Raw genomic sequence first — 26,116 nt, forward strand, 5'->3', positions numbered from 1 at the left:
AATCTCAGAACTAAATTTGAAAGCAATATTTGTTATGTAGCATCAAAGTATAAGGTAACATTTACAAGAGGATATAAAATTAAACATAGCCCCTTTCTGGCCTGCAAAGATAGAAAAAGAAGAAGAAGAAGAAATGATAATTAGTCACCAAACAGTGGTGACATTTGGAAGCAGACAGATATGTAGAACTAGTTCATTTGGTGAACACTTATCTTAAAGTTTACGAAGAATTATTATGCTTTTATATATTACTCTCTTAAGAAGATACTTTTACAGGAGTGACTGATATTTGGTTTGTACGGCACTCAACTGCGAGGTCATCAGTGCCCGTACAAAGTCCCAATTTTGACACAGTCCAATTTTTACACAATCCAATCTAGCCACTGTCATGAAAGACGATGATGATGATGATGATGATGATGATGACAGCACAAACACACAGCCCTCAGGCAGAGAAAATCCCCAAGCCATCCGGGAATTGGAACTCGGGACCCCGTGATCCAGAGGCAGCAACACTAGCCACTAGACCACGAGCTGCTGACTGGAACAACTGTTGGAACCTACTTTGAAGTATACCTACATAAAAAGGTCTTTGATATATTCATAATTTTTCACATGCAGTGAGATATGCTCTTACCCTCTGACAGACTGCAGTAGTCTTGGGTCTGTTCTTAGAAAATTAATTAAGGTTGAAGTGTTTATACATGACATGTACAATCACAGGCAACAAAGGAGCAGCAAAGAGTACATATGGCATTCATGATAAACTAGCATTATAAAATGAGCTGTACCTTAACTTTAGGTCTGTTATCTGCTTCTAGATCCTCTGGATGTGTAGCAGAAAATGGCTGGTAACCACTAACAGTCTTTTCAGTTCCTGGAAATTTTCTTTTGAGATTTCTTGGTCTTTTAAATCCAGCCTGTTCTGGCCTTTGAGGGGCTTTTGGTATGGCAGTTATTGCACCTGACTTCAGGAGCTTCTTTGCCACTTCTCTTGCATCTCTAGCCTCAGCTGGTCGCTTTGGTGTTTGTGGTGTCCTCTCTGGCTCTGGACGAGGTGATTTTAAAGCCTGGACAGCTTTCTTCTGCAAAGTCAATACAGTATGGTTTACTTAAAATTTTAATGCAAAGAAAGGATGATTAGCCTATTTTGGTTATTAAACAGAAATTAAATTTTAAATCTTTGATCATTTGCCTTTACAACAAATGAGTCAATAAATATAAGGGTAGAAAAAGTACAATTTTATTTACGCATTTTCTAGTTATTTGTAAATGTTGATTAGCAAACAAGTACCACAAAGATGTCTTTGACTTGTTAGGAAAATGACAAGTACTGCTTTCCAATATGATATCATATAGATGCTCCAAAGAAGTTGCAGTTGATTAAATTGCGCATAAATAAGTGTCCATGTTGAAAGAAACTGCAGGAAAAATTCACTGGTAGTGAAATCAAGATAGAAAATTATAGTATGGTGTATACCACAGGCTATGTATTAGCAAGGAGAAAAAAGGGTACAAGAAAGAAGATGATTATTATTATTACTGTGATGATCATGGAGAAAAGGGAGAAAGTATACACTCATTCTGAGGGCTATGCACTTGGCTGTATATTGTGGAATCATTACTCCAGTATTCTACATCTACTCACATAGTATGGGGCAGTAATATATGGAGTATGTTTCAGCAGTTTCCCATCATTTAATTAAACTTTTTAGAAAATGGTTTGAACTGTATGTTACCATTTATGGCACATTAGTTTTTCAAAATTATAACAAATCAAATCATTTGTGTGTATACTCAAATAAATGACAAAAGTTATGAAAAAAAATTTAAAAAATAATCAAATTGTAAGCTACTTGTTTTCTTTATGCCTTCCTACCTTTTTTTCTTTCCTTTTCTTTTCTTTTCTGTTCTTTCGTTCTTATGTTGGACAAAGGAAAGAACATGCACTTTGTTGGCATAAATATGAAGCTACCTTAAACAAATACTAGATGAGGTTACTTAAGAAACCATTGTTCGCAATACAAAATTTGGTGAAGGCATCAACAAGTCAGGCTCTGTTTTGTTTGGCCTTGGTCCTACTCCCATTAACCATGGAAGAAGAGGCCTATTAAGACAATTAGAGGCAGCTGTCTGATGACTATGTTATGGAAACAACATTTTTTAGAAAAATTCTGAACAGTACACAGTGTTTCAGTTCACAAGCAGCAGGCCATAACTGAACAGTCTGGCAAAACAGAAATGGACAGAATGATAGTGGGTCCATAGCTCTGTTTCCAGGTAGACTAATCATCTCAGATACATTATGGCACCATCCGACCATTATGGGACCATCCGACCGCCGTACCATCCTAAGAGGAGGATGTGGATAGGAGGGGCGTGGGGTCAGCACACTGTTCTCCCTGTCATTATGATGGTATTTTTGACCGAAGCCGCTACTATTCGGTCGAGTAGCTCCTCAACTGGCATCACGAGGCTGAGTGCACCTCAAAAAATGGCAACAGCGCATGGTGGCTGGAGGGTCAACCATACAAGTGCTGGCCACGCCCAACAGCACTTAACTTCGGTGATCTCACGGGAACCGGTGTATCCACTGCAGCAAGGCCGTTGCCACTGAGTTCATTACGGTACCATGTAAGATTGCTCCACAACAGGTACAAAAAAGCTCACCATGTTGCAGGAGATATTGAAGAACATCCCTTCAGACAGCAACTACAAAGAAGAAGAAGAAGAAGAAGAAGAAGAAGAAGAGACTTCAATGGTTGGAGAGAACGGATCTGTGTAATACTGGTACCAGATCTAACTCTACTTCCTCAATGAGGCACTGGAATAGTATGTGGTTTGCAGTTGAAACCTGAGCAGCACATCTCAGTTGTGTTCATGAGGCTGTGCTGACCACATTCCAGTCCACTCATAAGGAAAAACTGTAGATGGTACCTGGGGTACCTGGGATCATGCCTTGGTCCTCAGTATTCTAATCAGACACTTTGACCAACTAGCTACACAAATGAATCCAACACTTCAATAGCTCCAGCTAACACTGACACTGTGTTATGCAGCTAACTTAAAATGCAAAAATAACAGAGGAGAAGCAAATTCACACATAAGAGTAGGAACTGAAGGATGAGTGTGAACAGTTTGAATAAAAAGCAACCACCTAATTTCTCCCCCCATTCTTATCCAATTTGAGGTTATGTACCATCTCTATTGATTCTACTCTTACTTCCTTTGTAAGTGTTGGGCATGATTAGGAGAAAGTGTTTTTAATATGTAAATCCAACACATCTATATGTATATTCAACAAGGCACTCGTATATATGGCGCAGCACATGGCACAGCATTATTAACTGCTTCAATTTTTATTAAATTCATGTATGTAGCAGGAGAAAAATAGATTACATTTTCTTGTTTATTATGGAATTGTCTGACTTTACATGCTAGCTCAAAAAGAGCTGATCAGTTTTAAAGAAAAGCGGTGTCAAAGAGAACTACGCTGTGATGTTTAAAAATTGCTACTGTTTCTCAGCAGGACATACTGTAATTTTTCTTGCTATGAAAGTACATTTTACAGTCACGAAACATCAATATGTGGAAAACTACTGTGTTCCTTCATTCACAAACTTTTGCATGATGTATCTTGGTAGCAAAAACCATGCTGCTTTCAGGGAATGTTGAATGAACTGCATTAGAAGTAACCTTCCTGAGATATCGAAGAAACATTTACTGGTGCAAAATTTGCTGTAATTATCTCAAGAGGTATCCACTCACGAAAGCTACATTTTGCAGATCCCACAAAGAAACTAACAGAACACAGTTTCCCAAAAGCAAAGGTTTTATGACAATTACTTCAGGAAATAAGTTTATCCAAATTTTGAATGCTTTTCTTTCTGATAAAATTTCTTGACAACTTTAAGAGCCATTAGTAGAGTGAACATTATATCAAAACTCTTGAAGTTTTTATACTTATACTGTCCAAACTATTGAACTTGTGTATTGACTCATAGAGATGCAGGCAAGCTAAACAATGAAAGACATCACCAAAAAAATGACAAAATCTTCTGCGTCCTCATCACAAAATATCATCAGCTTCAGCTCAAGGGGCTCCAAAAGCCAAGTACTGCTTCAGTAAGTGCTAAGAATTTGTGCAATTACCCACAACATGTAAAGACACCTAGAAAATCTGTGTCAGTAAGCCAAGGACCAATAGAGCACTTGGCATAAAACGATGCCTCTAGATATTTAACGAGTCTTACAGATTCCAATGGTTTATCAAGATTGATGTAATGTAAAAGTATGGCCTACAGGAATATATCTCAATGTTTATGCTCACCATCTTCCATTTAAAGTGAACAGCCATTCACTGCAGAACTGGAACTTTATCTAAGACATTCTGGATATCTTTACATTTACTTAAAGATTATATTTTCCTATAGATAACACTACTATCAGACATCATCTTCCATTTTTTCCAGATAGAAGCTTCTGAACTGTTAAGTGCTTTTTTTATAGGACAAGAGTATTTTATGGTTTTGTAAACAGCAATGAAGGAAAAGACAGATTGCTACTTACCATAAAGAAGACACGTTAAGTTGCAGACAGACACAATTAAAGGACTATTATATAAAGCTGCTGGTAAACCTTTCAGGGTGTGAGGCTGTGGTCCAAGAAAATCTTCCATTCCTGAAGTTTCATCCAGGACTGTGCTGGACATCTTCAAAGACTCTACTCCACTGCGTCTTGCCGACTGACTGGTCGGACATCCAAGAGCGACATATATACTGTAGGAAAGGGGGCACAGTTGAAGTAACACGTGATGAGCAAAGATAATCCTTGTCAAAGATAGAACTTAACTATCAATTGTCATCTTGTTAAAGGTAAAATCATCTAGTGATTCTGCAGAGCTACTGTCCATATGTCTCTAAGTTTCATTGACTCCTGTTTCCTATTAAAATTATCCTGATGCTTATAAATTTCAATGGTTTCCCTACATAGTCGTGGATAATAATTTGATGTTGTAGATAAAATTTCTGTTTCAGAAAACTTCACTTCATGGTTTCCTGACTGAAGAGCATGCTCTGCTACAGCTGATTTCTCTATTTTTCCTAGCCGGCAAAGACTTTTGCGCTCTTTTAGCCGTGTATTTATGCTCCTTTTGGTAGTTCCAATATGAACTTTACCACACATACACAGAATTTTGTACACACCACACGTCGACAGAGGAGGGTGTATCCTTCACAGATCGAAGTACTTGACTTATTTACTTTGTTGATCTAAAGACCGGTCTGATGTCATGTTTCTGTAAAATTTTACCTATCTGATCTGTTTTAATTTTTTTAATAAAAGGTGGAGAAACTGTATTTTTCCATTGATGTGGTTCATCCTTGTCTTTTGGTCTTCTGTTCCTTGGTCACAACATTCTATTTACCTCTTCCCGTGAGTAGCCATTTTTCTCAAAGGCCCGTTGTAGATGTTTTGTTTCAGAGTCCCGGTGTTCCAATGTCCAATCACCCTCCACAACAAAAAAGTGGTGTCATTAAAAGTCTCGTCGATAGAGCCAAATGAATATGCACATCAGAACACCTGGACACTGAAATAAAACATCTGAAGCAGGCCTTGAAGAAAAATGGCTACTCAGGAAAAGAGAATTCTGCAACCAACGAGCAGAAGACCGAAGGACAAGGATTAGACAAATTTATGGAAAAATATCTTAGCCTTCATGACAGCTTCCACTCTTGCAGGCATACGTTCAATCAGGTACTGGAAGATTTTCTTGCGGAATAACAGCCCATTCTTCACGGAGTGCTCCACTGAGGAGAGGTATCGATGTCGGTCAGCAAGGCCTGGCATGAAGTCGGGGTTCCCAAACATGTTCTATAGAATTCATATCAAGACTCTGTGCAGGCCTGTCCATTACAGGGATGTTATTGTCGTGTAACCACCCTGTCACAGGCCGTGCATTATGAACAGGTGCTCGATCGTGTTGAAAGAGGCAATCGCCATCCGTAAACTGCTCTTCAACAGTGGGAATTAAGAAGGCACTTAAAACACCAATGTATGCCTGAGCTGTAATAGTGCCAAGTAAAACAACAGGGGGTGCAAGCTCCCTCCATGAAAACCATGGCCACACATAACACAACCACCTCTGAATTTTACTGTTGGCTCTACACATGCTGGCAGATGATGTTCACCAGGCATTCGCCATACCCACATCCTGCCATCGGATAGCCACATTGTGTACTGTGATTCGTCACTACACACAACAATTTTCCACTGTTCAGTTGTCCAATGTTTATGCTCCTTACACCAAGCGATGCGTCATTTGGCATTTACCAGCATGATGTGTGGATTACAAGCAACCGCTCAACCAAGAAATCCAAGTTTTCCCACGTCCCGTCTAACTGTCATAGTACTTGCAGTGGATTGTGATACAGTTTGGAATTCCTGTGTGATGGTCTGGATAGATGTCTGGCTATTACACATTACGACCCTCTTCAATTGTCAGCGGTGTCTGTCAGAAGAGGTCGGCCTGTACACTCTTGTGTTGTACGTGTCCCTTCACGTCTCCATTTCACTATCACATCACAAACAGTGGACATAGCGATGTTTAGAAGTGTGGAAATCTCGCGTACAGATGTATGACTCAAATGACACCCAATCACCTGACCATGTTCGAAGTCACTGAGTTCCGTGGAGCACCCCATTCTGCTCTCTCACAATGTCTCATGACTATTGAGGTCACTGATGTGGAGTACTTGGCAGTAGGTGACAGCCAATGCATCTAACATGAAAAATGTATGTTTTTGGGGGTGTCCAGATACTTTTGATCACATAATGTATGTCACTCTCGAAAGTCTGACCGATTAGTCAGCAAGACTCTGCGGAGGAGTGCCTCTGAGGATGTCCAGCGCAGTCCTGGACGAAACGTCAGGAACAGGAGATTTTCTTGGACCACGACCTCACATCCCGAAAGGTTTACCAGCAGCTATGTCATCCAGTCTTGAAAGCCTTCATTCTATGAATTATATAAAGCTTTTGGCCACGGCCTTCATCAGCAAAAGAGAAACACCACCATTCATACACAAGCAAGCACACCTCATGCACACATAACCGCCAACTCCAGCATCTTGGGTCAGAATGCTGGCTGGAGTCGGTGGTCATGTGCGCATGAGGTGTGCTTGCTTGTCTATACGAAACGTGTGTGTTTCTCTTTTGCCGATGAAGGCTGTGGTTGAAAGCTTTATATAAGTGTCTTTTAATTGTGCATATCTCAAATTTAATGCATCTTCTTTATGGAAGTACCAATTTGTCTTTTCCTACATTGTTGATATTCCCACCTGGAGTTTCCATTGTTTGATTTATTGTTTTCTAAAAGGTTTTTGGTAAGGTGCAATTATTTAAATAGTTGAAGATGACACATATAGTGCTTTTTGCAAATGCTCGAAGTGTCCTACAGCTTGGTATGTCGCTTTCCTCATCTTCTCTTTGGAAACGAAAGTGTAAAAAAATATTTTCCGTGTTTTCCAAATGTGACTATCAATGTGGGTTTATACTTACTTCTATAACATATCTTGGTATTCAAAATACCACAGCATAGTGGCCAATGTGGAACCACAACTTCTCTTTATTATCATCTTGCATGGGTCAGATGAGTTCCTGCCAAACATTAGGAAGAGTACAAAAAGAATAATAAAGTACAGCACTCATTGAAGAAAATTTCTGTTGTGTTCAATCCCAATAGCGTGTTGACAAAAATGTGGGTGGTTGTAGTAGAGTACCGACTATGACAAAGTGGTTTGGACAAAGTTTACAAGATGACAAGGTAAAGAAATTTCAAATAAAAATTCAATAATTTTTATTTTTGAATAGCCCTAAGGTTTAAGACCTTCAACCATCGCTACTTCAGGTACAGCACTATCTGAGGTATTGTTTGCTTCAGAATGCGAAATAAATATATAAGGTTCTGAAATTAATCCCACACTGCTGAAAAAATGTAGCAGTAAGTCCTTGGTCCATCACACCTGCTTTCTTAAAAATTTTATCTTTCTTTCAAACACACAGTGATACAAAATTTGCCAGGATTTCAAAATCAGAATGAATGTCCTAGGGAAATTATAGATACCAGAATTCCATATTCAGCTCCTGTAGCATGTTTTTATCCATGAGTTGTGACAGCATCTTTCTCTTCATTTGCTTAAACTTTTGAGGAGGCTACTACTAGTGAAGCATCACATATCAATATATTGTAATCATTACAAAACAAAGCATAGTAAATAATGCAAATACACTTTGAGAAATGTTTGCTGCTAGTATGGATCAAGACTGTAATGAGAAACTTAGTCGCAAACAGCACTGGAAACATGTATGGAAGACTTGTATTGCACCAGTGGTGGTAAGCATGCAGCTTCAGAAATTACAAAGGCATGCTGGTCTGGGACTTAAATCCAGTCACCTTAGATCTTCAGACAAAATTCAATTGAGCTGTTCACACATATCTCAATGGAACATAAAAATTGTGTTTGGATTCAAGTCCCAGTCGCTTCACGAAAATTTTAGCTTCTTCCTGTTGCAGCATTAACAATATCAATAGATCAGATTTACTTTAATTACAATTTCTATGTAGTGAGGAGGTATTCTGGGATGTCAAACATGTCAGAAAAACAATAATACATGACAAATATTTACAACTGAAACAAATAAGCTAATGTACCTTCCACAGGTTCCAAGTGGAATGATTGCCCCTTCCCGCCCCCCCCCCCCCCCCCGCCAAATTATTATTATTATTTTTTTTTTTTTTTTACATGAACGGTACAGAATGAGTCTAGAAAGCCAGGAACCAAATGGCTTTAGTTTGTCTTCAAACACAACCACTTGGAATAGCCTACTTATATGGACTTAAATAGTACTGAAGAATCTGCCTTCTGCATTCACGAAACATCAGAGAAACAATGCAGACTGACGTCATGTATAAAGCAGCCTCAAGAAATGTTAATAACTGAGTTTAATTATTTTACCCTTAGCACAATTATGCGTTGCGCTGATAGTTTGTGAAAACTATAATATCTATAATACATTAGGTACCGCATGCAGCGCAGTTTTCCTTGATTAGGTGCTACGAAAGAAAGGCATGGCGATTTAATAACTATTCATTGTGATTTGTGAGTTAGACATAGGATAATAACTTACCTTTTTCTTTAATTTCGCGTATTTTGCCTGTAACATTAACTCCTCTTCTGTTTTATTAGAAGGAAAATGTAGATAGACCATGTTCTAAACAGTAAGTTCAAATTCGACGCTAAACACTGACTTTTCACTGACAAGAAGTCTCTCTAAGCACAGGCGTCCCCGGCCTGTTTACAAACGGTATAGGAAAACAAATTAGTCTTGACAACTCGCAAAACATCTGACGGCTGACGTCCGTTTTTTTATTTAGTGATAGTTCAGAATTCATAAATTCATTTCAGCAACTGGATGAAAACGTTTTCTGTCTACTGTAATAGAACAAAGATGACGAAAATAAAATAATATTTTAATGACAACACCGTAAAAAATTATAATTTGGTTATTGAATAGACTTCCCGGGTGCGATTGTTGGCTACAATGAAAGAAATAAATGACGATAGCGAAGCACAGTAATGACGGAAACATCAGATTTGTGTTGTGTTTATAATCTGAATGGAATTATTTAGATCAGTGGCTATGAATATAGTAGTGTTGAATCTCTTAAGCAAGATAGGTGTGTTGCAGAGTGTGGACAAGCGCTGAGAAGTAGAGAATAATTTTCACAAATGTCTAGTTACATTAAAAGGGAACCATCTCGGAGATCCGAGTAAGTACTATACATCTGTAGTAATGTTTTGCAAACTGTGTATGATCACCTATTGCGGGAAAGAGTGCATATTTTTAATGCGAAAAAATTGACAGTCTTCCCAAAGAAGTGTTTATTAACTGCAAGATAAGGCTGCAGTTGTAGAATAAGAACGAAATTCTCACAATGACAAATTAAATAATTGTTTCAGTGATACCATGGACGACGACGGTGATGACAAGGATGATACCAAACGGTGAATATAAATGTGGGAAATATATGTGTGAGGATGTGTTAGAAGTCTGTCGGTTGTTATTGCTATATCAATTTATTGTCTGCAGGAAATCTCGAAATTTGAGTGAGAAGAAACGTCGAGACCAGTTCAACATGCTCATCAATGAATTAAGTTCGATGGTTTCTACAAACAATCGTAAAATGGATAAATCAACTGTTCTGAAGTCTACTATATCATTTTTGAAAAATCATAATGGTAAGCTTGAGATGAAATAATATAATAGTTACATTATTAAGGTGGCGTCATTCTTTTTACATAGGTGTGTATACACATAGCTTTCATTAAAAGACTTCTCTCTTCTATCTATGATATGGACTGTATAGTGTCCAGTCATATTTATATTACCCTTATTAATTCGCGAAACAACCTCCCACAGTAGATCTCAGAATGTATGGGATGTTTGAAGTTAACAAGTAAAATGTCATAAGTGAAAATTACAGTAATTGATCTCTCCTAATGATATTAGTTATATGTATTTATATTTCATTTGAGTCAGACAGAACTACATTAAGTTGTACTGCATTTGGCAGTGGTCTTTGCTTTGCCACTTATTACCTCGTTTTTTGAGTGAACTTGCTTATGCACCCATGGCTTAGACCACTCATCTTCTAGTCAAACATTAGTGTCCACCTTCCTAGCTGAGCAATCAGTATTTCTGACTGTCATGTGGAGGACCTGGGTTCATTTCTTAGTAGGCCTATTACCAGGGATTTCTTCGGTGGGAGAACCGGAATGGGGTGTTCTCAGTCTTATGAAGCCAATTGAGTGGCTGCTTGGATGAGAAATAATGGCTCCAACATTTGGAAAGCTGATACTGGTGAGGAGACTAGTGTGCAAACACCATGCCACCTCTCCCCCCTTCCCCCCTCCCCTTATCACATCCAGATGATATTATATGGCACATAAGGACTGACAGACGTGTGCGAGCATGTTTGTGCAGATACTTTTTATTGGCCATTAATATCTGTTTGTCGTGTTTTTATGTTGGAGCGATTTCTATTGATGGCGTTTTCAAATTTAATTTGGAGATGTTATCCACTGCTTATAACTAATACATTTTAGTTTGGGGTATTCTGTCACAAAAGTCAAATATCCTGTTAGTCAACCTACTTCCTTCCATTGAGTTAGATGCTAAATGAAACATGTTTGTCTGACAGAAGAGCAACACATGAAGCCTATGATGACTGTCACAGCAGAATCATGTCAATAAAACTGTGACATAACCCACACAAATTTATCATCATAAATAGGGCTGGCTCTTTTTATTTTCTGTTGCTGATTCATACACTGTTAATAATTTAATAGGAGCAAATAAAATATGTTCTTTATTATAGCTCATGATAAAATCAATGTTCAGTACCTGCTACAAACAGTAAGACATATATTTTGTTTTACTTTCAATTTTTTTAGAAAGTTTGGAAAATTAGTAATTTATTTATTACACTGACACATTTAATTTGTTGGGCACTATATTTTTCATCTGTATAGCTTATTTGAATGATATTCTTCCCTGAGGCTTTATTTTCATTAAACCTTGTGTACAAATTGCAAAATGTCTTAGATCTGTGTAGAAAAAATTGCAGAAAGATAGTTTTCCTTGAAGAGGTAGGGTGCACAGCTTCAGCAGTTTTGCCAAGGGCACAAATGATATGGCTCTTGCTTGGGGTCCTAGCCAGCCGGTCACAAACATTGTGTAGATGAGCGAGCAGGAGGGGAAAGAGGACAGCAGGGTTCGCTGGGCTGCAGAGAAAGGAGGGCGTGCCTGAGCTGGTCTGTCCAGGGGACACGCCTGATCTGTGGTTGTTTCACTGTGATGGCAGTTTTACAAGCCAAGGGTGTGGTGGGAGTATGGGCCACCTGATGTTGGCCCAGCACTGATCGAATGACCTGGCTACTGGCAGCTCAGGGTAACATTGTCTGTGCAACGGAGCATTGAATACTGGCTTGATTACATCTGGTCTCTGTCACTCACACTACATCAAAGTCATGTCATACTCAGTTTACTGAAAAAATACACCAAATAAAATGATCTCACACAATTTCTGGTGTGGCTGGGGCCCTCTGGCCCTTAAGAACGAGCTGCCCCTGAACCACAGTACACACCATTCACAAAAAAGGGTTAGCAAAAGTGATCCATGAAATTACTGTCCAGTCTCATTGACAGCGATCTGTTGTAAAATCATACAAACTATTTTGAGTTAGAACATAATGATGCATTTAAAAGATAATTATCTCCTCCATTCCAACCAGCATTGATGCTGAAAACATTGGTCATGCAGACCTCAACTTGTGTTTCTCTCAGATGAAATCCCAAAAGCCCATGGAGCAAGGCAGTTTGCTAGGTGTAGTATTTCTTGACTTCTGAAAATTTTTGATTTTGAAAGACACAAACTATTGTTAATGAAAGTACAATCATATGGGGTATGAAGTGCTATTTGTGACTGTATGGAGGATTTCTTGGTTGGGACAATGCATCATGTCATCATGTATGGAAAGTCATTGACAGAGGCAGAACTCACCTGTGCGTCTGGGGAGTGCACTGAGATTGAACTTCCTGTTTATCTACTGCAGTTACCGTGCACTAAAAATTGTGTGCAGAATATTAATTTGCTTTGTTAATTATTAAAGTTCATAACTTCACTGAGGTAACTAGAATGTTGAATCAGAGAATTTAAACACACACACACACACACAAATCAGTAAGGAAAACAGTCAAAGATGTCAGAAACACAAGTGTACTTTGTTGCAATGTAATCTCTCTGCCTTTTGTGCTGCCACATCGATTCATGATCATCCGCCACACAGCCTCCCCTTCTAAAGTGCGGAGCATGTACGTATATTTAAAATGCACTTTATGTTCTGCTTGGATCTGCCTTTGTGGTGTTCGCTCTTGTTTAGTCGTTTGTTAAGTCGTCAGTGGAAGTGAGCTTGGTGTTGGTTCTTGTGGATTAGTTGGTGCTTCTTTTGTTATCGCTTGGTTAGGAGCTTGGGAATTATCACAGATCATAAATGCTGGCTTCACACTCTGTATTTAAACCACTATGGGGTTTCCTTTTTTGCATATTTCCTTTGTATGTTTGTCTCTGTGTAATACTTCGTAAGGCACTGAATGCGGTGGCTACAACAGTGGCTTGATAACGTGCGATTGGAGCACAATTTGAGCATACCGTTTTAAATCCATGTCAACAAAAGTTGGTCAGGTCCCATGTCTGCTCCATGAAAGAGTGCCAAATTGAGACATCTGTTGTCATAACTGTGCAATAAACTTTGACAAAGTGTCAGCCCCCATTGCTGTAGGCATCGTGTCTTTGGTGAAATTTGCTGGGCATGAATATTCTTGCCATATATCTTTTCTGCTACAGGTGTGTCGATGTCAGACTTATAAACAGTGCATAAACCCAGGAAAACCAATGATAGGGCCTATGTTCATTTGTCCTTGAGATGCATTGTAGCTGCCCTCAAAGACATGTGCCAGCTTTCCATCATTCCATTGCTTTGCTGTTCGTCTTATGGTGGTTCACCCTGCACAGCCAGGGTAACTGTTGGAATAGAATTGACTCAAACTGTCTGTCTCTGTCAGTCTTTAGACATATCAAGCACCTGAAATGTGCTATTCATGTGTTCAAAAATGCTTTTTCCATAGTCTCAGTTGAAATATCAGTGATAGGAGTGGCCTCCGCCAAACATATAAACCCATCAATAACTGTAAACAGGTAGTGGGATCCCTCTGACGGCAGAAGTCACTCCACCAAGTTAATATGTAAGTGCACAAATTTTTTCAACTGTTGGGAAATGTCCCCAAAGCAGAGGGGTAGGTTGTAAAGTTCCATTTTACTCCTTTATCAGGTCCAAGCTTTACTTACTAGCATCTGGAACTAATACTTACTTTCTCTGGATCTGAGGAATTGCAACAGGAGACAAACAGAACTCTAGAAAGATGAAATATTTCGTGTAATGTTACTAAAGCTTTGAGAAAAGGCGCAATTTCTGCAATTTGGTAAAGGAATGAGTAATCACAGAAAAGCAGGCATTTAATGCAAAACTATTGTGGTAACCAAGCAGTTTCCGCCTTTTGTTTGCAGGCAAGAATCAAAGTACCGGTACCTTATGGAAATTTTAATACATATCTGTGGAAATCATTCCATTCTTTTGCTGTGATGAATTAAATGTGAAAATTGTTTTTTATCGTGTTGTATTGGAATTAAGCTACATTTGTTCCATATAAGCTTCTATACAGATTTAACACAGTTATCCCACTATATAAAAAACAGAAAATTCTTTAATGCAGTAAGCCAGTTTAATTTATTGATGCAGTATCTTCATATGTGATGGAAATGGTCAACTTTTCTCTTAGTGTGTGTGTGTGTGTGTGTGTGTGTGTGTGTGTGTGTGTGTGTGTGTGTGAATGGAGGAAGAAGTGTTTGTACTACTATTTCCATACACCCATCTTAATATGTATACAAACACTCATATGCAATGACACTGAGAAATAAGGACAAGAAAGAGACCTGAGGATGCAAGTCTGACTATAGTATTTCTGGCTGGCTACAAACTTGTAAACTATGTTATTTGGCAAAAATTACACATTGGAAGGAGGCAGTAATACACGATTTTGTTTGTACCTGTAAAATATATATGATATGAATTAAAATTATTGACAATAACAATAATTTATATATAAAAACAAAGATGATGAGACTTACCAAACAAAAGCGCTGGCAGGTCGATAGACACACAAACAAACACAAACATACACACAAAATTCTAGCTTTCGCAACCAACAGTTGCCTCGTCAGGAAAGAGGGAAGGAGAAGGAAAGACAAAAGGATATGGGTTTTAAGGGAGAGGGTAAGGAGTCATTCCAATCCCGGGAGCGGAAAGACTTACCTTAGGGGGAAAAAAGGACAGGTATACACTCGCACACACACACATATCCATCCGCATATACACAGACACAAGCAGACATTTGTAAAGGCAAAGAGTTTGGGCAGAGATGTCAGTCGGGACGGAAGTACAGAGGCAAAGATGATGTTGAAAGACAGGTGAGGTATGAGCGGCGGCAGATTGAAATTAGAAATTAGCGGAGATTGAGGCCTGGCGGATAGCGAGAAGAGAGGATATGCTGAAGGGCAAGTTCCAATCTCCGGAGTTCTGACAGGTTGGTGTTAGTGGGAAGTATCCAGATAACCCGGACGGTGTAACACTGTGCCAAGATGTGCTGGCCGTGCACCAAGGCATGTTTAGCCACAGGGTGATCCTCATTACCAACAAACACTGTCTGCCTGTGTCCATTCATGCGAATGGACAGTTTGTTGCTGGTCATTCCCACATAGAACGCTTCAGTGTAGGCAGGTCAGTTGGTAAATCACGTGGGTGCTTTCACATGTGGCTCTGCCTTTGATCGTGTACACCTTCCGGGTTACAGGACTGGAATAGGTGGTGGTGGGAGGGTGCATGGGACAGGTTTTACTCCGGGGGCGGTTACAGGGGTAGGAGCCAGAGGGTAGGGAAGGTGGTTTGGGGATTTCATTGGGATGAACTAAGAGGTTACGAAGGTTAGGTGGACGGTGGAAAGACACTCTTGGGGGAGTGGGGAGGATTTCATGAAGGATGGATCTCATTTCAGGGCAGGATTTGAGGAAGTCGTATCCCTGCTGGAGAGCCACATTCAAAATCTGATCCAGTCCCGGAAAGTATCCTGTCACAAGTGGGGCACTTTTGGGGTTCTTCTGTGGAAGGTTCCGGGTTTGAGGAGATGAGGAAGTGGCTCTGGTTATTTGCTTCTGTACCAGGTCGGGAGGGTAGTTACGGGATGCAAAAGCTGTTTTCAGGTTGTTGGTGTAATGGTTCAATGATTCCGGACTGGAGCAGATTTGTTTGCCACGAAGACCTAGGCTGTAGGGAAGGGACCGTTTGATGTGGAATGGGTGGCAGCTGTCATAATGGAGGTACTGTTGCTTGTTGGTGGGTTTGATGTGGACGGACGTGTGAAGCTGGCCATTGGACAGGTGGAGGTCAACGTCAAGGAAAGTGGCATGGGATTTAGAGTAGGACCAGGTGAATCTGATGGAACCAAAGGAGTTGAGGTTGGAGAGGAAATTCTGGAGTTCTTCTTCACTGTGAGTCCAGATCATGAAAATGTCATCAATATATATATATATATATTTAAAAAAATAGAGGGAAACATTCCACGTGGGAAAAAAATATCTAAAAAGAAAGATGATGAGACTTACCAAACAAAAGCGCTGGCAGGTCGATAGACACACAAACATACACACAAAATTCTAGCTTTCGCAACCAACGGTTGCCTCGTCAGGAAAGAGGGAAGGAGAGGGAAAGACGAAAGGATGTGGGTTTTAAGGGAGAGGGTAAGGAGTCATTCCAATCCCGGGAGCGGAAAGACTTACCTTAGGGGGGAAAAAAGGACAGGTATACACTCGCGCGCGCACACACACACATATCCATCCGCATATGTGCAGGTGTGTGTGTATATATATATATATATATATATATATATCTTTTTTTTTTTTTCGACACAACCACATAAAAGTATTTGACTATTAATTGGTATCAACCACCACTGACCATTATCAGAACAATTAAGCAGCATCAGTTATGATAAAGCATTACGTGGAGCTTCAGTTGTTCAGCTGTTATCAGTGGTGTATGATATCAGTCAACTATATAAAGCTTTTATCTGGTAGCATTAGAGACAGTATAAAATGTTCAAACAACGTATGTTATAATAGTACAACACTACAGACATACTTAATTTGTCACTGTAAACTTTTTTTTTAATTTATTGGCTTTTGGTATATGCCCATACATTCATCTCAAATGTGGAAAGTCAGTTAAGATGTTACAAACATAAGAACAGCACAACACCCAATCCCCAAGCAGAGAAAATCTTTGGCACAGCCGGGAACTGATTATGGGACTCTTTCCCTCTATAATTTTTACTACCCATACTTCCCTCCATTACAAAACTGACCTTTTCATGATGCCTCAGAATGTGTTGTATCATCCTTTTCCATATTTTAGTCAAATTGTACTACAGATTTTTTTATCCATCTAACTTTCAGCATTCTGGGTCAATCCATATGAAGTAGTCCAGTGATGGTTGGTTGACCATTTTTAAATATTTTAATTTTTTATATGTGATTGCCCTATATTTGAGAATTTCAAAACAGTTTTTTAAAATAATTTTATTTGCACCTTTACTGGATGGTGGCCATTTTTATTTGTAGGTGCGCGACGATTTTTCAGTCAGAAGACATTAGTGAAAATTTGAATTTTTCTGCACTGGGTTAAGTTACAACATTGCAATTTGCATTATTGTTTTTAGAAAAGTTTCCTCTACAACATTGTCTATAACACAAAATACCCTAAATTCAAAAATAACCAGTCAAAATTGCCTTAAAAATTTGGTTTCCAAATTTTCAAAAATCCACTTTTTATGCCTAAAAATAGTAAACAAGGAGTGATTTATGAGAGTCTATTTTTCCTATAGTGAGATATCATACACTACTAGCCTCATATAGAGCAAGAACACTTACAAATGTTTCCTTAATTTTTTATGAATTTTTGAAATTTGAAAAATTTCATTTATTTTAGAGTTTGGGGTTAGTTATCTCTGGTGGGACTGAATATAAAAATATGACTTTTGCACAGTTTGTACACCTATGTGATATCTATGTACTGTAAAAAATTCAACATTGATATCTGATTGTGAACAAAGATACAAATTTTTGAAAATGAGGAAATAATTCACATTACTCTACAACTGATCTTATGGCTGTCGCCTATTTAAATTGGTTATTGTTTCATTGTAATAAAATTTAATTGTGACATGTATTTAGTTCGCACTATCACCTAATATTCATTTAGTCTATTTATTTTTAATAATGCAATATTAAACAATAGGTGCTTTCGCTTTGGTTCTATGGTAATAAAAATGCCCATTTACGTTTAGGTTTATTGTCAGTAAAGAAGTACATTATTGATGGGTGTGGCATTGTAGAAGTACATTATTGTTGGGTGTGCTATTCTTGTAGTCTGTTCTGAAACCTCTGGTAGAGTGGATGTACATACTTCACCAAGAGTGTAGAATGTGTTATATGCTTTGTTCTGTGTGTAATTTGTAATTAATTTTGAGAGATTTACTGGAATGCAATAACATGGTTGAACAGTGCTCTATTGGACAGATAGCAAGTGAAGTGTGTCACAAAGCAGTTTATGGTTCAGTTTCAAAAAACTTGAAAAATGCCAATGACTTTGATGAAGTTAGACAAACTTTGTTTAAATTTCAAGTAAGTTCTTCTGTAACATCAGTGTGTGAGTATCATAAGAAGAAATATTTTCTGAAGTACAACCATATTTTTGGAAGAAAGTGCTGTGATCCACTTACAGTTCATAAAAGCCTATTACTAAAGGTTTGAGGGAAATAAAACTTGAACATTTGTCCTTGTTATGTGAGAGTGAAACAGTTTCCCAACTGAAACGTAATATGATTCCTGGAAATTCCCTGTGCCCAAATTGTTACTCAAAAATATTTGTTGTGAATCCAGAACCAGAATCACGTAACCTTGTTAATAACACGTGCATTATCCTGCTAAAATGTAGGGTTTCGCAGGAATCGAATTAAGGGTAGAGCCACAGGTCATAACACATCTGAAATGTAACGTCCTCTGTTCAAAGTGCCATCAATGTGAACAAGAGGTGACTGAGATGTGTAACCAATGGCATCCCATACCATCACGCTGGGTGATACGCCAGTATGGTGATGATGAATACACGTTTCCAATGTGCGTTCACCGCGATGTTGCCAAACATGGATGTACCATCATGATTCTGTAAACAGAACCTGGATTCATCCGCAAAAATGACATTTTGCCACTCGTGCACCCAGGTTCATCGTTGAGTGCACCATCGCAGGCACTCCTGTCTGTGATGCAGCGTCAAGGGTAACCACAGCCATGGTCTGCGAGCTGATAGTCCATGCTGCTGCAGACGTCATCAAACTGTTCGTGCAGATGGTTGTTGTCTTGCAAACGTCCCCATCTGTTGACTCAGGGATTGAGACGTGGCTGCACGATCCATTACAGCCATGCGGATAAGATGCCTGTCATCTCGACTGCTAGTGATACGAGGCCATTGGGATCCAGCAAGGCGTTTCATATTACCCTCCTGAACCGACCGATTCCATATTCTGCTAACAATCATTGGATCTCGACCAACGCGAGCAGCAATGTCGCGATACAATAAACCACAATCATGATAGGCTACAAAACGACCTTTATCAAAGTCGGAAACGTGATGGTACACATTTCTCCTCCTTACACGAGGCATCACAACAACGTTTCACCAGGCAACGCTGGTCAACTGCTGTTTGTGTATGAGAAATCGGTTGGAAACTTTCCTCATGTCACCACCGGCACCAACCTTTTGTGAATGCTCTGAAAACCTAATCATTTGCATATCACAGCATCTTCTTCCTGTCGGTTAAATTTCGCGTCTGTAGCACATCATCTTCGTGGTGTAGCAATTTTAATGGCCAGTAGTGTAGTTAATGAATTCACCGTTACTCATCGTTTGGTTAAACTAACCTGAAAATTAGTGAAAGAATGAGGCATTCTTCCAGTATCAGGAAAGAAGAAAGGAGTAGGTATAAGTGAAGAAACAAAAAGATCCAGCAGCTTTTTGAAGATGATGAAAACAATAGAATGGGCCCAGGTTGCAAAGATAGCAAAAGAATTGTTATAAATGGAGTTAAAGTAACAAAGCAGAAATGACTAGTGGTGTCAAATTTAAGTGAACTTTATGTAGCTTTCAAAAATTCTGATCCTGAATGCTAAATTAGAAGGTCAAAATTTTGTGACCTCCACCCTTAGTGGTGTATTTTGGCTGGATCCTCAGGGACAGGGAATGTGTTTGTTTATATCATCAAAATGTCAGACTGATGACTGCGGGTGTGAAACTCAGTTACCAGATTTAATGGTCTGTGACACTTAACAGCTATGACTGCATGAAGAGTTTGAGTAATAACTGCCCTGGTAAGGAAGCTGTTATGAATTGTTTCATGAATATGACGAGGAAATGCCAGACAGTATTACCTTCAAACCGTGGGTCACAACTGACAGGGCAGAAATGATAACAGTGGTTAAATCTCAGGAAGAGCACTTGGAATCTTTAATTGATAACTTACAAAAACTACCACCACTATGTTTCTAAAATCCAAAGTAAGTTTTTGAAGGAAAAAAAGCATTACTTCATGAAACTGAATACATAGCGCTAACTGATTTTGCAGAAAATTTTACATTTGTGATTCAGAATGCAATACAAGGGTACCACTGGGCCAATTAATGACCAGGCAGCAGTGCATCCATTTATTCTCTACTTTAAAAATGAGAAAGATGAAGTTTGCAGTTCTTCAATTTGGATTCTAAGCGATCACTTGGAGCACAACACTTTGGCTGTACATGCGTTTCAAAAGTATGTGATAAATGACATAAAAGAAAATTTTCCCAAGGTTGAGAGGCTGATATACTTTTCAGATGGAAGTGGTAGACAGTATAAAAACAAAAAGAATTTTCCAAATCTGTGCAACCACAAAGTAGACTTTGGGTTGGAGGCTGAATGGCACTTTTTTGCATCTTACAGTGGTAAAAATGCATGTGATGGAGTAAGAGGTACAACAAAACATGAAGTAAGTAAAGCCAGCCTACAAAGACCAACCACAGACCAATTTCTCACAGTACAGGACATGTATGTCTTTTGCAAGGATAATATTAAAGGCATTGCCTATTTTCTTATGAAGAAAGAAGAAGTGGTTCTGCATATGAAAACAACACTTCGAACCAGATTTGAAAACTGTATAGCAATAAAAGAAACAAAGCATTTCTGCAGTTCCTTGGCATTGCAGAAAACTTAGTTCGATGATATGTAACATTAGAAACCGATGACAAGGTGGCATGTGTGTATGATGGACAGTGGTGGCTTGCAGAGGTTGAAAGAATAAGTTTGGAAAACAATGATGTTTTCGAGCATTTTTACCACCCTGCTGGTCCAATAACATCGTTCAAGAAATCTACTAGTGACAAAATTTGGATACCAATGTCAAATGTTTTATGGAAACTTTCAGTGCTTGAACTTACCATATTAATAAAAAATAAAAATATTAACAAAAAAACAAAAAATATTAATAAAAAAATAAAAAAAATAAAAAATAAATAAAAAAAATGAAAAAGTTGTTATATTAACTTAAGTATGTTGTTAAATTAACTTAATTATGTCTTGTATTGGAAAATTTGACTCGTTCCACATCATTACGAAATATCGTATTCATGATCCATGGAACTAGTATTAATCTAATCTAATCTAATCTAATCTAATCAACGGGAGGTCTTATTGTATGTCACAGAAGCTGTTTGAAAAAATGTGTTCTTAACATTCACCACCAGGTTTAGGAACAGTCGCATCTCGAAGGATGTTAATTGAAAATATTTATTTTAAGTATGTCAGAATAATGTAAATGTTAATTTGAGTGATGTTTCCACTTTTTGTATATAATTCAGTATCTTACTTCAATAATAATTGATTATATCCCGCCAATATCACACATGAACAGGCAACAGCCATAAGATCAGTTGTAGAGTAATGTGAATTATCTCCTCATTTTCAAAAAATCTTTGTTCACAGTCAGATATCAATGTTGAAATTTTTACAGTACGTTGCTATCATATAGGTGTGCAAACTGTGCAAAAGTCATATTTTTATATTCAGTCCCACCTGAGATAACTAACCCCAAACTTCACAAAAAATGAAATTTTTCAAATTTCAAAAATTCATAAAAAATTAAGAAAACATTTGTAAGTGTTCTTGCTTTATATTAAGCTAGTAGTGTATGATATCTAACTGTAGAAAAAAATAGACTCTCATAAATCACTCCTTGTTTGCTATTTTTGGGCATAAAAAGTAGATTTTTTAAAATTTGGGTACCAAATTTTGAAGGCAATTTTGACTGGTTATTTTTGAATTTAGGGTATTTTGTGTTTTAGACAGTGTTGTAGAGGAAACTTTTCTAAAAACAATAATGCAAATTGCAATGTTGTAACTTAACCCAGTGCAGAGATATTCAGATTTACACTAATGTCTCCTGACTGAAAAATCGTCGCGCACCTACAAATAAAAATGGCCACCATCCAGTAAAGGTGCAAGATAAATTATTTTAAAAAACTGTTTTGAACTTCTCAAATATAGGGCAATGACATATAAAAAATTTAAAATATTTAAAAATGGTCAAGCACTCAATTTTTATTGGACCACTTCATTTGGATTGGCCCTTCTTCTGTAGCACTACATTTCAGAAACTACTGTTTTCTTCATGTCTGTCTGTTTTTTTCTCCAATAAACATATCCACATAAAAAATTTATTGTAATGTTTTAATTAATTTTGAGATTCCAAATGTAATTTCAAATTCTATACAAAATCAAATGTACTGTGTTTTTTACTTCTCTTTCTAAACGTTTTCAAGAACTAGCTGTTCGCTCAAGAGCACATGAGATTCAGGAAGACTGGAAACCATCTTTCCTGTCAAATGAAGAGTTTACACACCTTATTTTAGAGGTAAGATTATGATTTAATTTAGATCCTAATTTTTAAAATGTTTATATCTATAGTTTTTCTTACCAGTATAACTTGTTTAGTGTTAGTTAAAACAAAGGAAAAGGAAATTTTAAAATACTTGTAGAGATGAAGTGGTCTCACTCATGAACTAAAAAGGTTTTAGAAATGGGGTTCAACGTGCTGAATGAGCTGAGATAGCTGTCACATTGGATATTTACATAGCACAGTGTAAAGTGCTGTTAGAGAGGATTGAAGCAGGGAAGAACTAGCAGAAAGGTTTCTTATGAAAAATGGAATAGGCTTTACCAGTATAACTTGTTTAGTGTTAGTTAAAACAAAGGAAAAGGAAATTTTAAAATACTTGTAGAGATGAAGTGGTCTCACTCATGAACTAAAAAGGTTTTAGAAATGGGGTTCAACGTGCTGAATGAGCTGAGATAGCTGTCACATTGGATATTTACATAGCACAGTGTAAAGTGCTGTTAGAGAGGATTGAAGCAGGGAAGAACTAGCAGAAAGGTTTCTTATGAAAAATGGAATAGGCTGAAAGTATGAAGATATTAAGCAAGTGTAATGAGCATACAATGGAAATTAAATTTAAGGTGATTCAGTGACCACCAGGATGTCAAATTGTTTGTAGGATATTAGGGTAAAATCAGTAAAGATGAAGTTGTCCGAATTATTCTGGAGACCAAGTTGGTTTTTGTGGGGTAATGTAGAATGAAATTTTATTTGAATGTTAGTTAATTGTGAAAAATAGGTAAACTGAGGGCAGTAACAACAATAACAAAACAACAACAAAAATAGAAGAGGAAAAGGAACCACAAAGTTTCGGTTTGTTTGTTAAGTTTTTTATAGAGACTTTGTGTATGAGAATGACAGAGTTACCTACTGATTTCGTTTTAGATTGTGTCAAAAAGAGCATTAAATTGGTAGCAGGCTTAGTTGTGCAAAATTTGTTCCCAGCAGCTATGAGAAGGCATTTTGGAAGATGAGGGGTCGTAGATCATTATTGTTATTATTGTTGGGTTGACATTATGGCAAACAGGCAGGCCCATTTGGGGAATAAAGGGGTGGAATCGACTGATTGAGTTAAAAGTACAATAATTATGCATTTATTGATAATGCTATAATGATAGTTTGAAGAGAACAGTAAGTTACTCTCCTTGAATACACTAGCCTGAAATATGATAACAACAACCAAAGGAGAGCATTAATTTTGAAATTTTCCACTGTATATTGTAACATAAAACAACCAACTGGTGCAGCTAGCAATTTAATTAATGAATGGCGTTACTCCAGAATCACAGGAAACCAGACACTCAACAAACTTTTTACTAAACTTTAGCACTGTGTTCCATTTTGTAACATAGAACGCTAATTGGTGCAGCAAGCACAGACAGTACAGAGTGCAAAGCATCACTGTTCACTTTGTGTACGGTCAACCTATTAAAAAACAGTAATGTGATATTTGGAGTAAAGACAGTAATTGGGAATGGAGCTTCCCTTGCCATCCCTGGGTGCTTCCAGTGAGAATAGCAGTGTCACATAGACAATGGTACTGAAGGCTCAGTCCACCAGTATATAGAAATAAATTTAAACTTTATAGTTTGTTGACGATATTGTTATTCTGTTAGGGATAGAAAAGAACTTGAAAGAAGAGTTGACTGGAATGGACAGAGTCCTGAAAATTGGTTATAGGATGAACATTGACAAAAGTAAAACAAAGATTACAGAATGTTCTTGAATTAAATCATGGAGTGCTGAGGAAATTAAATTAGGACATGATATACTGAAAGTAGCGGAAAAGTTTCAGTATTTGAACAATAAAATAATTGATGTTGGCAAAAGTAGACAAGGTATAAAATCCAGACTTACAATAGCAAGAAAATCTTTTCTAAAGGAGAGAAATATGTTAACATCTAATGCAAATTTAAGTGTAAGGAATTATTTTCTTTAGTCATTTCTCTGCAGTGTAGTCTGATGTGAAAGTGAAACATGGAAATAAACAATTCAGAAAAGGAAAGAATAGGAGCTTGCGAAATGTGGTGCTACTGAAGAATTCCAGAGTCGATTGGATTACTAATGAAGAAGTACTAAATTAAATTAAAGAAAAAATAAATTTGTGCTTTACTTCACTTAGAATTTAAGTGACAGTTAATTTATTGTTGGAGGGAAGTTTTTTTTGTGTGTGTGTGGGGGGGGGGGGGGGGGGAGTGTAAAATTGTAGAGCAGTGGTTCCCAGCCTGGTGGTAATTACCGTCTAAGGGATAAAATCTTATTTTCTGAGGGTTGGAAACAAAATGGATCAATTGTGTTTCAGTCACGAAACTAAATTATTTTCAAAAGATCATTAGTTTTATCACTGTCATTCTGAATATAAAAGTTACGTATAAATACATTTTTTTCCAAATTCTAGCATTAATGTGGTGGGGAGTCTGTGTGAGAAATGTATGACACACATCTTCCTGACATAGTACACTGATGGAAAAAAATTGCAACACCAAGAAGGTTGGTAGGTGTGTTTCACATCTGAGAGATTATATCCATTCAGATTTCACATCAGTCGCATAAGAGTGGTGCTAGTAGCTCCACTATGAGAATGCAAATCAGATTTGCTTTAAATATACTCTGTAACAGTCATGAATGTTAGTTACCTTTGAGATTGGACATGGTGGGTTGATGTTAGTCAAGAATACCTTTAAGGCGACAAAGGCACCATTATCAACATCACTGAATTTGAATGAGGTCATGTCATAGGGCTGCAAGAACCTGGATGTTCCTGCTGCAGTATTGCAGAAATATTGGCAGGAATGTAGCCACTGTACATGATTGCTGTGAGCGGTGGTCACGAGACTCAGAAAAAGACTGGGCACTAGGTGTCCATGTAACTCTACCAAGAGGGAAGACTGCCATGTTTGGTGTACGGCCCTCGCACATCATACTGCATCTGCAGCAGCAATTTGAGCTGCAGTTTGCTCTAGAATGACACAACGAACAGTTACAAATCGGTTACTTCAAGGACAACTCCAAGCCACTTGCCCTGTAGCGTGCATTTGATTGGTCCCAAACCACCACCATTTGTGACTTCTGTTGTGTCGAGCAGTATGTCATTGGAGGGCAGGGTGGAGCTCTGTTGCATTTTCTGATGGAAGCTGTTTCTGTCTCGGTGGCAGTGATGGCCATGTGTTGGTTAGGAGGCAGCCTGTTGAGGGTCTGCAACCAGCGTGTCAAGGTGCTACACACACTGGACCTGGAGTTATGATCTGGGATGCAATTCGGATGACAGTTCCAGTGTCATCCACAAACAGCATTAACTGTCCCTGTACTGACCAATCAAGTGCAACAGTCATTGGAATTTCATCCTACAAAGTGACATCCAGACCTATAC

At 38.0% G+C, this 26,116-nt stretch overlaps 2 protein-coding genes across 4 annotated transcripts in view; one reads left to right on the plus strand and one right to left on the minus strand.

Annotated features, from left to right (window-relative positions):
- The window catches only part of LOC126188702 (negative elongation factor E), a 69,231-nt gene extending 59,840 nt beyond the window's left edge, over positions 1-9,391 (minus strand). Inside the window, exons 1-2 of the mRNA XM_049930313.1 lie at positions 9,184-9,391; positions 792-1,085 (exon numbers count right to left, since the gene is read on the minus strand). Coding sequence (XP_049786270.1) covers positions 792-1,085; positions 9,184-9,264 — 375 coding nt within the window. The 5' untranslated portion in view covers positions 9,265-9,391. The remainder of the gene's footprint in view (positions 1-791; positions 1,086-9,183) is intronic.
- Positions 9,392-9,482: 91 nt separating this feature from the next.
- The window catches only part of LOC126188663 (circadian locomoter output cycles protein kaput-like), a 108,572-nt gene continuing 91,938 nt past the window's right edge, over positions 9,483-26,116 (plus strand). For 2 of the 3 annotated variants that reach the window (XM_049930270.1, XM_049930286.1), the window contains exons 1-4: positions 9,483-9,826; positions 10,017-10,061; positions 10,147-10,295; positions 22,634-22,725. In XM_049930270.1, the coding sequence (XP_049786227.1) occupies positions 9,786-9,826; positions 10,017-10,061; positions 10,147-10,295; positions 22,634-22,725 (327 nt within the window). In that variant the 5' untranslated portion in view covers positions 9,483-9,785. The remainder of the gene's footprint in view (positions 9,827-10,016; positions 10,062-10,146; positions 10,296-22,633; positions 22,726-26,116) is intronic. The other variant, XM_049930278.1, reaches the window with a different exon arrangement.

The sequence above is a fragment of the Schistocerca cancellata genome, chromosome 1 (assembly GCF_023864275.1).
Source record: "Schistocerca cancellata isolate TAMUIC-IGC-003103 chromosome 1, iqSchCanc2.1, whole genome shotgun sequence".
Lineage (NCBI taxonomy): Eukaryota > Metazoa > Arthropoda > Insecta > Orthoptera > Acrididae > Schistocerca > Schistocerca cancellata.